The sequence below is a fragment of the Danio rerio genome, chromosome 24 (genome assembly GCF_049306965.1).
Source record: "Danio rerio strain Tuebingen ecotype United States chromosome 24, GRCz12tu, whole genome shotgun sequence".
Classification (NCBI taxonomy): Eukaryota; Metazoa; Chordata; class Actinopteri; order Cypriniformes; family Danionidae; genus Danio; species Danio rerio.
In genome coordinates, this window is record NC_133199.1 from 8,902,501 (window position 1) to 8,922,500 (window position 20,000).

A 20,000-nucleotide genomic window follows, 5' to 3' on the forward strand; every position below is an offset into this window, starting at 1 on the left:
CAATGCTGTTAGGAAAGAAACGCTGCAGTCTTTCATTGGTGTGAATTTCCTGAGGAAGTACATTTACAGCTTCATTAATTGCCACACTTTCTAAGTGTGTGCGTGTGTTTTACTGTGTGAGAGAGTGTAAACTATCTGAGCTCATAGTGGCTGTATTTAACTTTATTGTGCATCATTTATGATGCAGTTTAAAGAGTACACAATGATTTTACTGTTTTTATGTTGGTGAAAACACCTTTCAGTTTAATTAAATGTGGATTTGTCTGCATTTCTTTATGTAATGAAGAGCTTAACTAAGAGTTTCCGGTTAGGCAGGCTGTCAGATGTTTTAATATAATTATTAATAACTATTTCTGTTATTATCCTGGCTAATAATTATCATCCTGATTTTGAATATGATGATTTGGTCACACTCACAATGTATTTACTAATATGAACGAATAATGGACAATACTTGTACAGCAATTATTAATATAGTTCAACATTTGTAATATGAGCAATTCCAGCGTTATGGATGTGACATTTGGAATAAAAACTTTATTTTACAGTGACTTTATATATTAACAGTATATTGAAACATCTGTCTATATTTTTTAAACAACTAACCGCAGAATTAACGGATCAAAAAATCTAAAATTAAACATGTTTTACACTTTAAACGAGAGAAATAAACATACATTTTGTATGTGACCAAAAAAAAAAAAAAGAAGTATACAAATTTACAGTAAACAACAATTTGTAGAATTCTGTGAATTAATTCTGTGAATTAAACTGGACAACACAAAATAATGTTATAGAACACTTATTCATTAATTTTCCTTCAGCTTTGTCCCTTTATTCATCAGGGGTCGTCCCAGTGAAATGAACTGCCAACTTATGCAGCATATTTTTTTACATGGCAGATGCCCTTCCAGCTGCAACCCAGTAGTGAGAAACATCCATACAATCTCATTCACACTCATATTCTCTATATAACAGAAATTATTTAATTTATGTTATTTTATTTTAAATTTATGAGGGAAAAAAACTTATGGATGTGAAATCTCTCCATTATGAATGTGAAAGGTGTGCATTTGCCATTGTGTGTCTTTGGTAAATCAAATACAATTGTTTAAAAAGAACGACGGAGACATTGAGTATTTGTACAGTACCTAAAATACAAGCCTAAAAACAACTTATGGCAACCGACTTTCTGCAGGTTTCAACAAGTCAAATTTAAGACTTTAAGACCTTTTTAAGACTATTAGGAATAAAATTTCAGACTTATATAGAGTTAAACGCTAAGAATGTTCTTAATGGCCCAGCAGAAAGAAATATATATACACACATTACTGTTCAAAAGTTTTTTTTTTTTTTTTTTTTTTTTAAGAAAATTATTCTGTTTATCAAGGCGGCATTTATTAAACGTAAAAAATAATAATAATAAGTTAAATAGTAAAATATTTATAAACATTTGAAATAACTGCTTTCTTAATATAATAATAATAATAATAATAATAATAATAATAATCAATATTTTAGTGATTTCTGAAGGATCATGTGACATTGAAGACTGGAGAAATGAAGTTGAAAATTCATTTTAAAATCGATGGAAAAACATTATTAAATTGTATTTAAACCACTTTTAAGCAGTTATTTTATAGTGCAATAACATTTCACAATTGCACAAGTTGTACTGTATTTTTGATGAGATAAATACAGCCTTGGTGAGCAGGATAAGCTTATTTTTAAAGCATTTAAAAATCGTTCTGACCCTAAACCTTTGACCTGTAGTGTATTTACTTGCCTCATCATGAAACTAATTCTAATTAGTATTTTTTTTGTGTGTGTCAATTGTGTCAAAATGTGTCAAATCAAGCACTAGGGTAAGTTGTACACATGCATTTTTTTCAACTTGTAAAAAAAAAAGTATTTTTTGCTTTTGCCTTATAGCTATTTTATGTAAATAATCATAATTATATTTATTTGGCTTTCAATGTATATCAACCCTCCCTTGGGCAGGTATTGAGTATTAAAAAGTCTCTTAAACAAATACATTTGGTTTGTACAGTGTATTTGTGGTGTCCATGTCAAATAAATAATGAATAAAATAATATAAGTGATAAAGAGTTTTGCTAAGGGTTTAATTGAGATGTATTGTTGGTGAACAGATGTGTGTTGGATCGATTGGATGGATTTACAAAAATGAAAATTAGGACCAGCTTAAAATGATTTAAGACCTACTCAAGAATTTTTCAGGGAATTTAAAACTTTAAGGCCTAAAATTTTGCTTTAGCACATGACATTTTAAGACTTTCAAGACCCCACGGACACCCTGTACAAGCATATTTGGTGAAAGTGTCATTTCTTTCATGGCAAGTTTGACATTTTCATGGAATTGCTCTAGAATGCATAATCAAATTCCAAATTCATGCTTGTCCACATTAGTTGATATATTTAAATGATTTTACCATTTAAGTGTTTACAATGAATTTAAACCATATTGTTGTTTCATGGTGGATAAATTTCTCAGTGTGTGTGTGTGTGTGGTATTCAACTCAAACTTTAGAATGGTGTATGATCATGAATTTTCACTACATTTTTAAAAGAGTAGTGAATATTAATCAAATGCACACTGTTAACAATTCCCTGTAGAATCGACAGTAGCTTGCAGCAGTTTACCAGTAACTTACTGTAAATAAATTACAGCAAAAAATACCGTATTTACATTTACAACACCATTTACCATGCTATAAATGCATTTACAGGATTGTATCTTTACAGTAAAATATACAGTAATTTTACATTAACATACTGCATAACTGTCTTGTAAAATACAGTTCACATTACAGTTAAATACTGTGCTGACAAAAATCAGTGTACAGTGTAGACTACAAAGTCCAACAACTGCTCCTATACAGTTAAAGTCAGAATTATTAACCCCACTTTGATTTTTTTTTCTTTTTTAGATATTTCCCAAATTATGTTTAAAAGGGCAAGGAGATTTTCACAGTATGTCTGATGATATTTTTTATTCTGGAGAAAGTCTTTTGTTTTATTTCAACTAGATTAAAAGCAGTTATTAATTTTTTTAAACACCATTTTAAGGACAAAATTATTAGCCCCTTTAAGCAATATTAAGAACTTGCCTAATTACCCTAACCTGCCTAGTTAACCAAAATAACCTAGTTAAGCCTTTAAATGTCACTTAAAGCTGTATAGAAGTGTCTTGAAAAATATCTAGTCAAAGATAAAATAAATCAGTTATTAAAAATGAGTTATTAAAACTATTATGTTTAGTAATGTGTAGAAAAAAATCTCTCTGTAAAACAGAAATTGGGGAAAAAATAAACAGGGGGGCTAATAATTCTGACTTCAACTGTATATGCATTAAGTTCTGTCATTTGAATTGATTTAGTCAGTTCTTAATAGGCTGATGTAACAGCTGAAAAAAGGAGACAGACGCTAACTGCTAATGCATGAGCCACAATTAACCAAACCCAAATGCCGACTGTGACACCAATTGTGTCTGCATCCGCTAAACAATTAAAAAAGAGCCGCGTGAGGTCTGCACGCATCTCTCTCATTATTAAATCTCAGATCTCACCATCGAAAGCGGAGGCTTTGGCCTGTCTGCATGTCTCTCTCTCTCTCAGTATTAGGCCACTGCGGCGTTCCCTGTCCCACCCTGCTCTTGGGCTAAATAAGCGTGCGCGCACACAGTCTGTTTGAAGTGGAAGTGTAGAGATCGATAGGCCGATGCATTAGCTCCCCACGCTGCCAGCACCAGGCTCCTGAAGGTCAGAGCCGCCAAGGGCAACACCAGGGGGCCACACCACAGTTTTTTTTTTTTCCTCCCCAAACTGCAGCACGGCAACAAACAAAAGCCCCTCAACTTTCGCCTGGTGGTTTGATTATTGTTTATAGATACAGTGAAGAAGGAAAGCATGGCCCGGAGGCAGCATAATTATTTGCAGCTGAAAACTCATATCATTATCAGCATGCCTCTAATTGCCAGAAGTAATATCAATGTTAGTTGATTAAATGAGAGCTTTTCGTGCTCTCTTCTTCTGTAAGATGCACAGAAATTGTTTTTTTTTTTTTTTATTCAGCATATGGAGTGGCATTTCATCAGACTGCAGCTGTTCAATTAACTATATTTTCTCTCTGTTTTAACTATAAACTGTTTAATTGATTTTTTTTTTACTTCAATGCCTTTGGCCCATGCATTCAAGGTCACTCAAACAAACAATGCGGCAAAATAAAACCTCTTCATTCTACAAGAATCTCCATTAAACATTGCATACGAATGCAAAAATAATCGAACCATGTTTCCGTCGGGATGAGCTTGGTGTGGGTGTGTGCGCGTGATGCTGATTTTCAGTGATTGATTAAGCAAATGTTTTTTTGGCCTGCACCAGGCCTTTTCCGCCATCGAAACGTCATGATATATTGTCATATTTTTTTAAGATTGTAATAAAGATGAAGCTATAAATAACATCCTTCATATCAGGGAAAAATACATAAACCTGAAGGCTTATTTATTATTCATGTCTAGATTACTCAAACATGAAAGCTGTAGCAGTACAATGCACTGAAATATATCAAATCTAATATTTGTATGCATTTCAGCTATGTCAGTTTAGCTTGTGATGCAACCAGGTCATCATAGGGGAATAAATGGATCAGTCCTGGCACAAAACACCTGGTTAGCAGGCCTCAGATTTCAGTTGAGGTGTTTTTTTTAAGCATTTGATGACATATAATTATGATATTACTTTTTTTACGCAGCAAGAAAAGTCATATTTATATCTGTAAAGTAAAGCTGCGCGATATAAATATTATTTCACCAGATGATTTGAATAGATTTATTTGAAAAGATGTTATTCATTTAGATCGACTGGAGTGATCAAGTATTTTTTCCATGCAGTGCATCTGCATAAAATATAATTAATTACAAGCATATATAAATACGACAGAGCAAAAACAAAAGATAAATAAACAGTGCTGGGGAGTATTCGAATATAGAAACTGAACAATCAAATGTAAAATAGCATGGTCATCATTCATTCATTTTCTTTTCGGCTTAGTGCCTTTATTAATCAGGGGTCGCCACAGCGGAATGAACCGCCAACTTATCCAGCATATGTTTTACGCAGCGAATGCCCTTCCAGATACAACCCATCACTGGGAAACACCCATTCACTCTTGCTCACACACATTCACTATAATTTAAGCTTACCCAATTCACCTGTCTTTGGAAGAGGAAACCCACAAGGTGGTAAGAACTTGCAAACTCCACACAGAAATACCATTTGACCTGGTCAAGGCTTGAACCAGCAACCCTCTTACTGAATTGCTAAATTGTCCATAGTGTATTTGTGCGAACGAGAGTGCATGGGTGTTTTTCCCGGTGATTGTGGCTGGAAGGGCACCCGCTGCGTAAAACATATGCTGGATAAGTTGGCGGTTCATTCCGCTATGGCGACCCCTGAATAATAATGGGACCAAGCCGGAAAAAAAAAATGAATGAATGAAAAATAAAAATAACATTTGATAATATCTTTAATAAATAATCTAATCCTGTGATTTGACTATTGCAGATAAACATTTCGGTATCAATACTTAAATGATATATTGTTCAACTCTAAGGTAATTACTGTTTAAGTAAATGTATGTGGTCTAGATCAGGGGTTCTCAACTGGTTTGGCCATAGGACCCACATTTTTACATGAGGTCATCAGGTCGCGACCCAAATTTTTAGGAACTATTATACAATTTTAAGAATTAAAATTAATTTGTATTTATTTGTTAACATACACAAGTAGTGACAGATAAATCATAGAAAAATCACCAAGACTCACAAATAAACACTATTTTATTGCTGTCATTTAATAAAATTTATCAAATTATAAAAATAGTACAAATGAAAAACGACAAATACTGTTAACAGTGGTTAGGGCAAGGAAAGGTTCAGTTACCATGAACTAAACTGAACTGTTAATAAAAAATGTTGTCTGGTTTTTAAATGTCGTTTTAATTTAGAAGGTTTCATGCTCTCTTGTGAGAGCACCTCACTACATATGACACACTGAGACTTTAAGTCTTTTTTTGTCATCAAAATATGTACGTACATACTTTACATATTCGGGGTTGCACTTGTGCTTCGACATATTTGTTGCAAAAATTAAATGAAATTTCACATGTCAAACGGTAGGGTTATCGCGCATGCATTTCAAAATAAAAGTCCAGTTTAAGCAAAATAGATTAAACTTTTGATATTTTTTTGACCACACACTCCATGACCCAATGAAAATGTTTGCACGACCCACTTTTGGGTCGCGACCCACCAGTTGAGAAACACTGGTCTAGAGTGTGTTCTTTAGAACGAATTCCGAATGGGAAAACAGAAATGTAAAATTCTAATCTAAAGTAATTCATTCATTTATTCATTCAATCATTCATTCATTTTCTTTATTAATCTGGGTTGCCACAGCGAAATGAACCGCCAACTTATCCAGCACATGTTTTACGCAGCGGATACCTTTCCAGCTGCAACCCATCTCTGGGAAACATCCATACACACTCATACAGACAATTTAGCTTACCCAACTCACCTAAACCACATGTCTTTGGACTATGGGGGTAACCGAAGCACCCGGAGGAAACCCATGCGAACGCAGGGAGAACATGCAAACTCCACACAGAAGCGCCAACTGACCCAGCCGAGGCTCGAACCAGTGACTTTCTTGCTGTGAGGCGACAGCACTACCTACTGCGCCAATGTGTCGCCCTAAAGTAATTCAAATATAAGTCAAAAATATATCCACAGAAGCGCTTTAAATGTAGATTTAATGCACTGCATATCATAAAACTTAAAACTAATACCTGCATTATGCCACAATATAATTAGCATTTAATATATCTTCATTCATTTTCATTCAGCTTAGTCTCTTTTTTAGAGGTTGCCACAGCGGAATGAACCGCCAACTATTCCAACATACGTTTTACATCTTCCAGCTGTAAGCCAGTACTGGGAAACACCCATATACACTTATTCACACACAAACTACGACCAATTTAAGTTTACCCAATTTACCTACTACATGGCTTTGGACTGTGAAGAAAACCAGAGCACCCAAAGGAAACCCACATGATTACAGAGAAAACATGACAACTCCACAAATGCCAACAGGCCCAGCCAGGACTCAAAACTGTGACCTTCTTGCTGTGAGGCAACAGTGCTCACCACCATGCCACCCCATTTAATAGACAGTTGAATGGAAAATTATTAGTCCTTCAGTAAAAATTAAAATAAACTGCACTTTAAGCTGAATATATTGATGAATAACTAAAAAAAAATATTTACTGTTAACTAGGCAAAGACAAGCCATTAGAGTTATTAAAAATTAATTAGTAAAATTATTATGCTTTAAAAAAATCTTCACTGTTTAACAGCAGTACAGCACTTAGAAAACATTTAAAAATAATAAATACAATTTCACAAAAGAGCTAATAATTCTGACTTAAACTGTAAAGTATATGCACATTCGTGTATTCATTTCGTCAGCCAAGGACCAAATAAAAAAGAAGCAAAAATATGCAGAAGAACGCCGCTTATGTAAACAGTAGAATGAGGCAGTGACTGGGTTTTAGAACACAGTTATTGATATCTGAGTGAAAACTACAGCTGTGATGTGTGTGTGTACAGAGTGTTTTACAGGCTGGATAGCTCAAAGGCTGTGTCTGCCGTGATATATTTAATATGCATGCTAAAGAGAGGAATAAGACTATTAGAGAATTTTCTGCTTTCTTTGAATGTGCCGTGCCTGCTCACTGTGATAAAGAAAAGAGGAAAGATTGTGTGAACGAGTCTGGCATGGAAAAGCATCTCTTTTAGTGGTCGTATTGTGCATGTTACTGACACAATTGTCAAAAGGACACCTCAAATTATTGGAAAAACTGGCCTGAGGTCATCATGAGTACTTGATCTTCAAAACACCATGACCACAGGGAGTATTTAGAGGACATCTTGAGGAGATTCCTGACAACGGCTGATTGTGTATTTACTTATAGACTTTGAATCTCTCTGATAACTGTGGTCAAAAACACAAACCAGGTCCAGCCAAAAGAAAAAGTACTTTAGTGAATACTGATTGTTTTAAAACGTGTATATGGAATTTAAATCCAGCTGTTAAGGAGCTCTAAAAAACCGCAGTGTTATTATTTAGCTCTATAGTCAGAGTAATGTTGATTCGGTTCAGATCAAAAAACGCTAAATTATGAAACAATTTTGATTAAACTAAATTACTTAGACATTAATTAGAAATATTGATCAAAACATTTCTCATCAGTCGTGTCAATCTCTATAGTAGCTAAATTTGAAATATAATTTGTCTTGGGTATATTTAATTGCAGTACATTTTGACAGAGTAAATAAGTTTTATAAGTAAATGTAAGTTTTAGAACTCTAGAATAAATATTTTCTAACTTAGCAGAGCAAGGAAATTTCAGAGCCTGTCTGATCTTTTTTTTCTGAAGAAGAAGAAAGTCTTATTTGTTTCATTTTGGCTAGAATAAAAGCAGTTTTCAACTTTTTAAAAACCATTTTAAGGTCAATATTATTAGCCCCTTTAAGCTATATTTTTCTACAGAACAAACCACCCTTATACAATAACAAGCCTAATTACCCTATCCTGCCTAGTTAACCTAATTAACCTAGTTAAGCCTTTAAATGTCACTTAAAGCTGTATAGAATTGTCTTTAAAAATATTTAGTCAAATATTATTTACTATCATCATGGCAAAGATAAAATAAATCAGTTATTAGAAATGAATTATTATAACTATTATGTTTAGTAATGTGTTGAAAAAAATCTTCTCTCCATTAAACAGAAATTAGGGAAAAAATAAACAGGGCGTGGGGGGGGGGGTCTAATAATTCTGACTTCTATATAAATGTAATACATACATTTGTGTTTGCGTTGTGAGGTTTTTGCAGTGCACGTCATTAAACCAATGAAGTTTCTGCTTCTCATTATTTTGAAGCATCAAAGAAAAGGAAAATGGGATTGTCTTAAACTGACGTATATGTAACTAACAAGATAAGGAGTACAAAAGTACCAAACACATTGCTTTTAACTTTTAATACTCTGTATATACGGTACGTATAGCTCTGGGGTCAGGAATCACTTCAAAGACAACAATATCCTCACAATTATCATTGTAATTAAATATTATTAGTGTTTTTAATAATAAATGAAGGTATAAGAACAGTAATAAAATGCATTGGTAATCACATAATGAATAATAAAAATAAAAAGGAACCCTGCAAGTTCTTAAAGAAATCAAGCCTCAGTCAAGAAAGAAAAAGTAGCAAGTAAAAGTAAGTTAATGTAAAGCACATAAAAAGTAAGAAGTAGTTACTATTTTAATGAGTAACTCAATATTGTAAGACATTACTTTCAAAAGTAACTTTCTACACAGCACAATGTATGACACAAAAAATATTTATATACATGGCTGGGCAATTAATCGAAAATAAATCGGGTTAGCGATTGATCTTACCTGTGACTCTAATGCAGGTCTTGACCATCTTGACAAGAAATCGCATACTGTATGTGTGTTACAGTAGTAGCAAATCTCCGAAGGAGGGCCAGAGGTCGCCCTCGTACGGAAACCCAAAAACGAAACCAAGGAAATGCCCATAGTTGCATTGTAAACAGAAGATTAACCCAGAAAGTGACTAGCGAGATAAAAAGGTATTGCTAGCATGACTTATTTACGTTTCTTAACTTGGTCTCGTGATGCACGCATTAGCCAATCACATTACGCATTTTATACTCCTTCCAGAACTGCAATAGAGGCGGCGTTAGCTTTAGCGGTCATGCTATTTAGGCTAAAGGTTGATTTAACTGAATTCATTAATTCAGCGTGACTAATGATCACATAACTTCAGAATCATCTGACGTAAGGATTTATTTCAAACAATTGTCTAATATGTGAGTTTGGAGTATAAACATGCTAGTATGTGGTATTTTCATGTGTAACTATACAGAGAAATGAGCAACTGTCATAAACGTTACCACTGAATGGCTATCTGTATTTCATTAGAATTATCAATTATTTCGATTTTAAACGCGGTTTTGCGTAGATGGTCTAGTGCAGGGGTTTCCAAACTCGGAGGGCTGGTGTCCTGCCTACTTTAGTTCCAACCCCAATTAAGCACACCTGAACCAGCTAATCAAACCGTTCTAGTGGGCAACCTCGGTCCTGGAGGGCTGGTGTCCTGCATATTTTGGCTCCAACTTTAATCAAAAACACCTGAACATGCCAATCAGTGTCTTCAAGATCACTAGAAATCTATAAGCTGGTGTGTTTGATTAACATTAGAGTGAGAGCTAAACTGTGCAGGACACCGGCCCTCCAGGACCCAGTTTGCCTACCCCTGTACTCTAAACTTCCAGGCAGGTGTCTTCAAGGAAGTTAGAGCTAAACTATGCACGACACCGGCCCTCCAGGACCGAGTTTGCCCACCCAAGTACTAGAAACTTCCAGGCAGGTTTGTTAAAGGAAGTTGGAGCTAAACTATGCATGACACCGGCCCTCCAGGACTGAGTTTGGACAGTCCTGGTCTAACGTTAGTGTATTAAAATTCTGTTCTGTTGTAAATGCTGCTCCCTCTGAAAGAAGGTGGTTATGCGCTTTATAATTCCTTTAGATTAAAATATATAATGATGCAATGGATAGCACGATCGCCTCACAGCAAGAAGGTTGCTGGTTTGAGCCCCGACTGGGTCAGTTGGCATTTCTGTCTGGAGTTTGCATGTTCTCTTCATGTCTCCCCATGTTGCGTTTCAGGTGCTCCGGTTTCTATAGGTGAACTGAACATGCTAAATTGGCTGTAGTGTATGTGTGTGAAAGAGTGTGTATCGGCGGTTGTTGGTGGTTCATTCCCCTGTGGATGAATGAATTAATAATATATATATATATATATATATATATATATATATATATATATATATATATATATATATATATATATATATATATATATATATATTTTTTTTTTTTTTTTTTTTTTTTAATTAAAGCGGTCACATTAGACAATTTGGCACCCTCTCAGAAAAAAACCCAGATTATGATTTTATTTAATTACATTTTTTGTCCGTAATGTCAGACAGAAAGTCATCTCTTTGAGAAACTCAAATTTAAACAAAAGCTGATTTCTTTAAAAACTAAAAAACTAAAATATTTTTGACAACTATTTTGTATTTCAGAGTACATCATGCTGTGCGGACATCGAGGAACATCAGAACAGGGCTCATGATTCTTCCAATTAAGGTAAAAAATAGACTTTTTTTTTTTTTTCAGCATAGGGGCAATTCCTAGGGTTGTAAATAGGCATGTAAAACAGTTTCAGGAGAATTGTTGCACTTAACCAAGCCACATGTGTTCTTTGTAGATATCAGAGAATAATGTAAACTGCATTCTAGTTTGCTTTTAAATACGCTATAGTTTCATTTATCTACTTGTAGCAATCTGTCATGAAATAGCCTAATATAGTATATTAAAAATGATTGGCCTCTTTGTATTCCGTGACAAAAATGACAGAATTAATACACAGCACAAAGATGGCAGGTTGTGGATGGTAGACATGCTAAATAATGTTTCGGGAATTTCTCCATGAACAGTTGAAAGAAGTTGATTGAAGAATTTTACAAGTATTTGATTTAACCGTTTACAGTAATTTCTGCAATATATATATATATATATATATATATATATATATATATATATATATATATATATATATGTATATGTATATGTGTATATATGTATATGTATATGTGTGTGTGTGTGTGTGTGTGTGTGTGTGTGTATATATATATATATATATATATATATATATATATATATATATATATATATATATATATATATATATATATATATATATATGTATATATATATATATATATATATATATATATATATATATATATATATATATATATATATATATATATATATATACATATACATATATATACACACACACACACATACACATATACATACATACATACATACATACATATGTGTTAAAATGCAATGTACTGGTGCAATCATTTATTTAATTTATAATTTGTTTCACATAGGGTGTGCTGTGGGGCTGGTGCTACAGTTTGTGGTCCCTAGTATGTTCAAACACAGGTAGGTGGTTGTTATTTTGCAAATACTTGTATGCCCTGGTTGTTAGGGTGTAATGTATTGTGTAAGGAACTTAAAGTGAAGCAACAATGGAAAACACCTGATTGCACGCTAAATATGTCACAGAAAATAAAATGATTCAAATTAAATGTCACAACAAGTAAAATTTAATTGTACCTGTATTATTCTAATAATAAATCATAACTCAAAACACTTTCCAAGCAAACTTAGGTGCATTTGAGTGAGTTAAAAAAAGTTGATTTTTCACACTCTGACATTGCTTGCACCCGAGATCACATGAGAAGCTAGTGTGAAAGCAGTGAAGTATGTGATATAATAATGGTAAGTTTACTTTTTAATTTCTTAGAAGGCAAATGCAGCTAATCTCATTTCTACAGATGGAGTGATATACAATATTTGTTTAGCACTTAACCACTTACAAAACCTTCTACAATACTCAGAATTTTCTTTTGGTGCCAGGTCTCATTATGTTTATGGTTTGCGTTCTGAGAAACTCTTAAAATAATCACTGTAGTGAGTTTGTAAAATAAAGCACATGAAAAAAAGTCAGCCAAGCATCTCTCCTGCATTTCCTGAAAGCAGTGCTCAATTTAAAGACCTTCTTTCCACATGATATGACCTGATGCTGGAATTCCCAACCCCGTGTCTGGATTTTTTCCAACACTGCACAGTTTGGATGAGTCTTATGTCTGATACACTCACTTGAAGCTCATGTCTTGAAGAGTTGAATCAGAAGTGTTTATTTAGGGAGATACTCAGAACAGTGCAGCACTGAATCAGGTCTTTCCCCAGAACCAGAGTTTGTCACAACTGAACTAATAGACACCCGATTCACTGTTGGATAATAGCCTGACTGACATGAGGAAAATATTAACTATGGACAAAAGACTTTTACAGAGGGTAAAAGCCTCTCGCAAATGAGATGATGTGTAGTGTGCTTATATGTGTGTGTCTTAATTATATGGGAAAGCAGTATGTCTAAAAGAGCCCTTGATCATCTAAGCGCTGCACCTGTATACACTGAGTAAGCTGCTGACGTGCTGTTAACCAGTAGCAAACTCAGCTTGTGTGCATTAACTCCAGATTCTTTTGAACTTGTAATCATCAGACTGAACTGGTTAATAATTTAATACTTAGGCGAAGCAAGGTCAAATTACCATACACTGTATTCTGTGTGTGTTTGTGTGTATGTTTTCACGTTTTTTTTTTTATCCTGGTGGAGACTTAAACCTAAAAGCATACAGACTCACGGGGACTTGCTTCACTGTGCAGACCTAAATTGATGACCCCATCGGAAATTAAGCTTATAAATTATAGAATTAAAATTTTGGAAAATTTGAAAAAGGAAAAAAAAAGCTTATTTTCTGAGGGATAGAAAATGGTGTAAACAGTAGACGATAACCGTTTTCAAGATTTACCATGGTTTGAAAAAGTCAAGGTTTTAAAACCTCAAAAATTTAATATGAAATGTTATACCACTTTCCTTTTTACATTTTTATTATTGTATTTATTTATTTATTTATTTATTTATTTATTTATTTATTCACTCACTGTTAATTAATTTAATTAATTAATTAATTAATTAATTAATTAATTAATTAATTAACTAATTAACTAATTAATTAATTAATTAATTAATTAATTAATTAATTAATTAATTAATTAATTAATTAATTAATTAATTAATTAATTAATTTATTTATTTATTTTTTATCTATGTATTTTACATAGACATCACAATTACACTGGACAACCAAATGCATCTGTTTAAGTGTTTTAGCAAACTTGCTAATTCTCAACACCTGTCCACAGGAGGCTGGACAAAATGGAAATATAATAAATACATATACACAACATTATAATTCTTTACATAAAATCACTGAAGGCAAAAGCAAAGGCGACATGATCCAACAAACTAACAGTAGACTATTTGTGCAAACACTGCTGTTTTGTTTTTAACCACCTTTTAAGAACACTACTAAAAGTATGTATATTACTTTCTGATTTTAGGCCAACAGGTAAATCATTCAACAGTTTGGCTCCCTTTACAGAGAAGACAGATTGACCAAAGGAGGTCTTAAACTTTGGCACTAGACGGTCACCTTTAGCAGTTGCCCGTGTAACTCTGTGGGAGGTTTGATGCCTAATGATTAGATCAGAAAACAGGATTGGAACATGATTATTTAAACATTTATAAAACAATTTAAGATAATTAAATTTAATAAAACTATCAAAACTAAAAAGGTTATGTTTACATAAAACTTCACAGTGATGCCAGCGCATAGGCTTTAAGTTCATCATTTTAACTGCTTGTTTATCTATTGAATCAATAGGCTTCAATGTAGAGGCTTGTGACCAAGATGTAATGCAATACGTCACGTGAGAGAATATCATTGTGTGCATGTATAATTTTGCAGTTTGATATGTTTAAAACCTTCTAATAAAATGAAAACAGTTTAGACTTGGCTTAACTTTTTTACTTATGTTTTTAACATGATTATCACATTTTAAATTAACGTCTAGAGTTATACCAAGATACTTAAATTCATTCACTTTTTTAATAACTTTATTCTTAATCAGCACCTCAAATGTATCCTGTACAGGCCTATTTTACAATTGCTTTTTGAGTTTTTTAGAGCAACAGTATCTCCAGCAGAAAAATACCCTCCATATCAAAAGCTACAGGTCAGCACACGATTCAGCAAATGTTTGAGAAAAAAATCCTTATGAACATCTTGTGCTGCTATGTGCATCCTAGGTTTTATGCACTTGAACCATGCAGTGGCCTTGAAGATATTCAAAGATGATTTTTTAAGTTGTAAAGAAATATTTGTTTTGTAAACTAATAAAGATAGCAGAATACAATGATTTATTTTAGTTATTTAGATTGACATGTTAACTTCCAAAAAAAAAAAAAAAAATGTTTTTTTTATTTTAAATAAACTGTTCAATAGGGGAAAAAAAAAAGTTGTGAACATATGAAGAACACATTTTAGAACAGTGATCACAAAACCGTCATACTGTAAAACCGTGATATTTTTATCCAAGGTTTCCATACTGTCAGAATCTTATTAAAAAAAAAAAAAAAAAAAAAAAATATATATATATATATATATATATATATATATATATATATATATATATATATATATATATATATATATATATATATATATATATATATATATTATTTCTGTATGTGTGCGTGTGCTGCCATTGGAATCTTTTTGGCTCGAGACTTCAGGTCTTATTCACTTCCATTAATTTTTAGATGTTACAAACAGATTGTTATGCTGCTTTGTATTGCTTTTTTTTAATGCATAATCATGAACACAACACACATGTTTGTAGAGCAAATAGTTCAACCATTTTCTGCCACTTATTATTCCTATAGTCATTTTGTACATCGACAACTGAATCGGAAGTTATAAAACAATTGCTAAAACAAGCGCACTTCCACATTGCAGAATAAGTGTGAATAAAAGAGTGTCATTCTATCACTTTACCTCCATACATTAATATAGCAGAAAACTGAGCTTTATAGAGTTAAACGGGGAAAAAAGGCAGTAAACACACAGTAATACATTTCCAAATAGGTAAACTATAAAATTTTTGGGGATACTATTACATTTTGGCATCTTAAATGGGTAAATTACCACAATTAATGTGTTAATTTAATTAATTTTGTGCTTACTTAATTTCCATTTTAAACAAAACCTTTAACAATTTTTTTTATTTGACTTGTGATAGGAACCAATTGATATTTAGTTAAAAAATTGCATAAAGTATAGTGATAATTGTTTAATATTAAACATTGTAATTTTAAAAGTTCATTAAGATAATAGCATATTCACTTGCAAGGCATTTGGAAAGGAGTAAAATGAAACAATAGAGGCATGGTGAAACGTTTCCACCACACTTTTAATGTGAAGGTTTAGCCTGATCTTAAGAGGAAGCATAACTATTTTATATTTTGTCAGTTTAGTGGCTAATTCGTACTAATTCGAGTTCAGTCGTACGAAAATGTACAATTTTAAAAAGGAGGCATGACACCCAACCCTACCCCTAAACCCACCTGTCATTGTGGGATGAGCAAATCAGACTAAAATGTACAAATGAAAGCATACAAATTCATATAAATTAGCACTAAATCAAAAAGTTATGAATTGCCGTGAGATTGTTGGAAGGTCATAAAACAGAAAAAAAGATGAAATATGTTTGTTGTTATGAAAATAAATCCTGCAAAAAAATGTATCAAGCCAAGTAGATAAGTAGATTCATAAAATTGAGGATATACTATCATACACCCTTGTCAGAATATACTTCTCTCTGTCGTCATGCAGAAACGCTGTGCATGTCCTGTTAAACATTTTGTCTTGATTTTTTTGATGCAGTACTTTGAACTGCGTGGTTGCTCCTAGAATGTACAGCACATTAAAGCAGTGGCAGTTCACTTTATTAAAGTCTCTCATTTGACACGGAATGCCTGAAAGCAGTGCGCCACCACAAACCCTCTCAATGTCTGCAACTGTTTAGTGTGTGTGTGTTTGTGTGGCAGGAAAACTGTTGTTAGCATTAGGAGAAACACAATGGACATTTGTTTTGTATTTAGTTTTTCTTTTTTATGGTATTTTATTGTATTCAAGCATGAAAATATTGTCAGTGCTTCTAAGAGAACAAACTTGCATCCAGGCAGCATTCTCGTGGGACAAATGAAAAGTACGAGGAACACATCTGAAACTGCGAATTTGGCAATCAGCAAATTGGCCATTAGTAGCTGTTGAGTGTTTCCAGTGTCACGAACAAGCACTGCAGCTTGTGTGTCACGCTCCTGAGCCTGATTTATTTGACCACTAATCAGCAAGATGCTTGAACATGCAGTTAAAGCCATAGAGGAAATGAGAACCATTCGAAATTCACCAAGTGCACTTGACATAAGCCCCTTTCACACATACAGACCTTTTCGGAAAATTACCGGCAATTTTCCGGAAAGGTCTGTATGTGTGAACAGGCCCTTTTTGAAAACACCGGTAAAATCATTCTGGCAATTTTTCAGAAAGAAAAGTTGTAACATTACCGGTAATTTGCCAGAATGCTGCGCTGTGTGAATGCAGAAGCAACATTGCGGAAAGAGCACGTTCACATCTAGAACGCGCTGACTTGAGATATCTACTTTAGCCAATCGGAACACTCAGACGCATTCAAATACAAGCGCAGCTGTTTAGAGGTCATTTATGGTTAATGATGTCAGAATTAACCAGTAATTTGGAATGGATGGGTGAATGGTCTTTTCTAGAAATTTCCGTAATGTCCATGCCTGTGTTAACAGCGCTTTGTTGAATTTACCAAATAGAGTCTGTGCATTTGCTCTTTCAGGCTTGCACTCTCAGACTTGCATGCTCAGGCAACCGTGCTTCCTCTGCAAGTGACGTCATTTACAATTGCCACCTGTGGCCGCTTGCATGAAAGTCCTTCAGTAATTTAACTTAAGGGTGTCCCTGAGGGGGAAAAGTCCTGAGGTAGGGGAGTCGCAACAAACTTCATATCTGTCACCCTTACCTAAGTGCCTTTTTTTCGTAGGGTTTCACTGTAGTTTCTGGCAACTTCATATCTGTAACCCTTAGCTAAGTGCCTTTTTTCGTAGGGTTTCACTGTAGTTTCTGGCAACTTCATATCTGTAACCCTTACCTAAATGCCTTTTTTCGTAGGGTTTCACTGTAGTTTCTGGCAACATATGGCAACGGGCACCGTAGTTTCTGTAGTTATGTAAACACATCATAACGAACCACGATTGCTTGCCTTAAAACATCTCTGCAGTAATGTTATGCATTATCTGTGCTGCTTTTTTTCCGTTAAGCTAGTTGAGATGTCCCGTTATCAAGTCTATTTCGACATTATGTTTGGAGGATCTATAAAACTGGGCTGGGATCATGTAGAGACTTTTGAAGCTGCCCTGAAACGGCGACCTTTTTTTGTTTTTCCTGATAACTTTTTTTTTTCTGTGAAAATTCTGTATTTGCCATTAAAATGTCTAAATTAATATTTAATGACATTATAACGACAAATTAGGCTTGTACCACTGTAGATGACGCCAAAAAATATTACTGACACTGTAAGACAATCCATAACTTATTAATAATAGCTTCATGACAATAATGTTTATGACAGTTTTATGACAAGTTTTGTTGTCTTGGTAATGTAAAGTTTCATAACAATGTAATATAGCAGAAATCCTATATATATATATATATATATATATATATATATATATATATATATATATATATATATATATATATAATTTATTTTTTTATAATTTTTATTTTTTATTTTTTTTAGTTGTGTGGCTGTTTTGAGGGGGCGACCATGATTCAACATGGTCATATCGGTTTTTGTACATTTTTAATATGAAAGAAGTCTGCTTTTTTGTAAGCCTTTGTTTATAAGGTGATTTTCTTGTACTACACTGAATAATGTTACACCATTAGCATGACCTCCCAAGAGAAAAAGACAAAAAAACTTACAAATTAATTTACAGTTGCCCACCTTACAGGTAGCAAAGTTGAATGTAATTACCAGGCAGCACTTAAATGAGTGTAATTGAGAAAGGGCCTACAGCATACTTGATAACGAATAGCAAGCTAATGAGAGGGCTAAACGGGCACCGGTGGGGAAGGGAGTATGGTACAGTATGTTTCTGCTGCAGCATTTCTGAACTTTTATTCTTGCCTGTGTTGGAAATGCAGGGATTTCACAGTGCAGAGACGAGTTTTATTTATTCAGCGTTGGCCGTTTAGAATTACTGGAGATCAGCACAGGGTAGAAAGGTCAGACTGCGGCATGATGATGTTGTGGGGGCTCTGAACTCTTGACATGTGCTGTTCATTTCATTTTCATGGTTTTGGCCCATCATACCAAATTCAGTTTACATGTCAGAGATTTATTTTTTGGAAAAATGACAAATCAATTCCTAAAGTTTTCAGAATATGTTTGTAAGCATTTAAAGCGATAGGGCACCCATAAATGGAAACATAGTCATCTCCTATTTTTTTGGACATGATTTTCCAGCACAGTTTCAAGAAAAAAAAATGTAACTATTCTGTGACAGTATTATTAGAATTTGTACATTAGGACTGTGAGAACAAAACACATTCTAACAGTCAATAGGGCGTAAACAGACTATATAAAAACAAATGATTAAAATTACACAAATGTTTAATCTTTATACTGCAGATTTTTTTTTCTTTCAGTTGACAGGACTGTTAAGTAAGTACAAATACACCACAGTGAGCATTACTATTAGAATTTCATTAATTTTATTTTTTCTCTCTCATTCAGTCTGTCTTCAGGCTTCAGATATTTCCTTTGGCTAATGGCTATATAGCCTACAAATTCTGCTGTTGTCTTCGCTAAGTGTGTTCCTTTGTCTAACTTGAAGATTGTCTTCAGCACTATTTAAACATGGCATAATATATATTTATTTATGATCAATGTTTTATTCAAACCAAGTTCGGTGTCATACATAAACATGACAATTCAATGTTCAATTATATTAAAAAAAAAAAAAGCTACTCTTGTAAAAAATGCTGGGTTTCACACAAATACTTCATGTTGTCCCAACACAAATTAAGTTTGTTTTTTTCTTTCTTTTTACTGTTTTTACAAATTTAAGCAGATTGAACATAAAACAATTAAGTTGTCCTCCAAAAAAACTACAAATTAATTGTTTTAGCTCAGTTTAAATTAGTTTGAACAAAAAGCAAAATACATTTTGTGAGTGACAAACAG

At 33.3% G+C, this 20,000-nt stretch overlaps 2 protein-coding genes across 17 annotated transcripts in view; one reads left to right on the forward strand and one right to left on the reverse strand.

Moving 5' to 3' along the window:
• The window catches only part of ofcc1 (orofacial cleft 1 candidate 1), a 202,461-nt gene extending 192,671 nt beyond the window's left edge, over positions 1 to 9,790 (reverse strand). For all 13 annotated transcript variants that reach the window (XR_012399703.1, XR_012399704.1, XR_012399698.1 and 10 more), the window contains exon 1: positions 9,546 to 9,790. Coding sequence is in view for 7 of the 13 variants with exons in the window: in XM_073941434.1 (XP_073797535.1) it covers positions 9,546 to 9,686 (141 nt within the window). In the remaining 6 variants the exon portion in view is untranslated. The remainder of the gene's footprint in view (positions 1 to 9,545) is intronic.
• The window catches only part of tmem14ca (transmembrane protein 14Ca), a 177,914-nt gene continuing 167,574 nt past the window's right edge, over positions 9,661 to 20,000 (forward strand). Inside the window, exons 1-3 of one of the 4 annotated variants that reach the window (XM_073940558.1) lie at positions 9,661 to 9,979; positions 11,258 to 11,321; positions 12,140 to 12,194. The gene's annotated coding sequence lies outside the window, so the exon portion shown is untranslated. Of the gene's footprint in view, positions 9,980 to 10,365; positions 10,540 to 11,257; positions 11,322 to 12,139; positions 12,195 to 20,000 lie in introns of those variants that run through there. The other 3 variants (XM_073940556.1, XM_073940557.1, XM_073940559.1) reach the window with 3 other exon arrangements.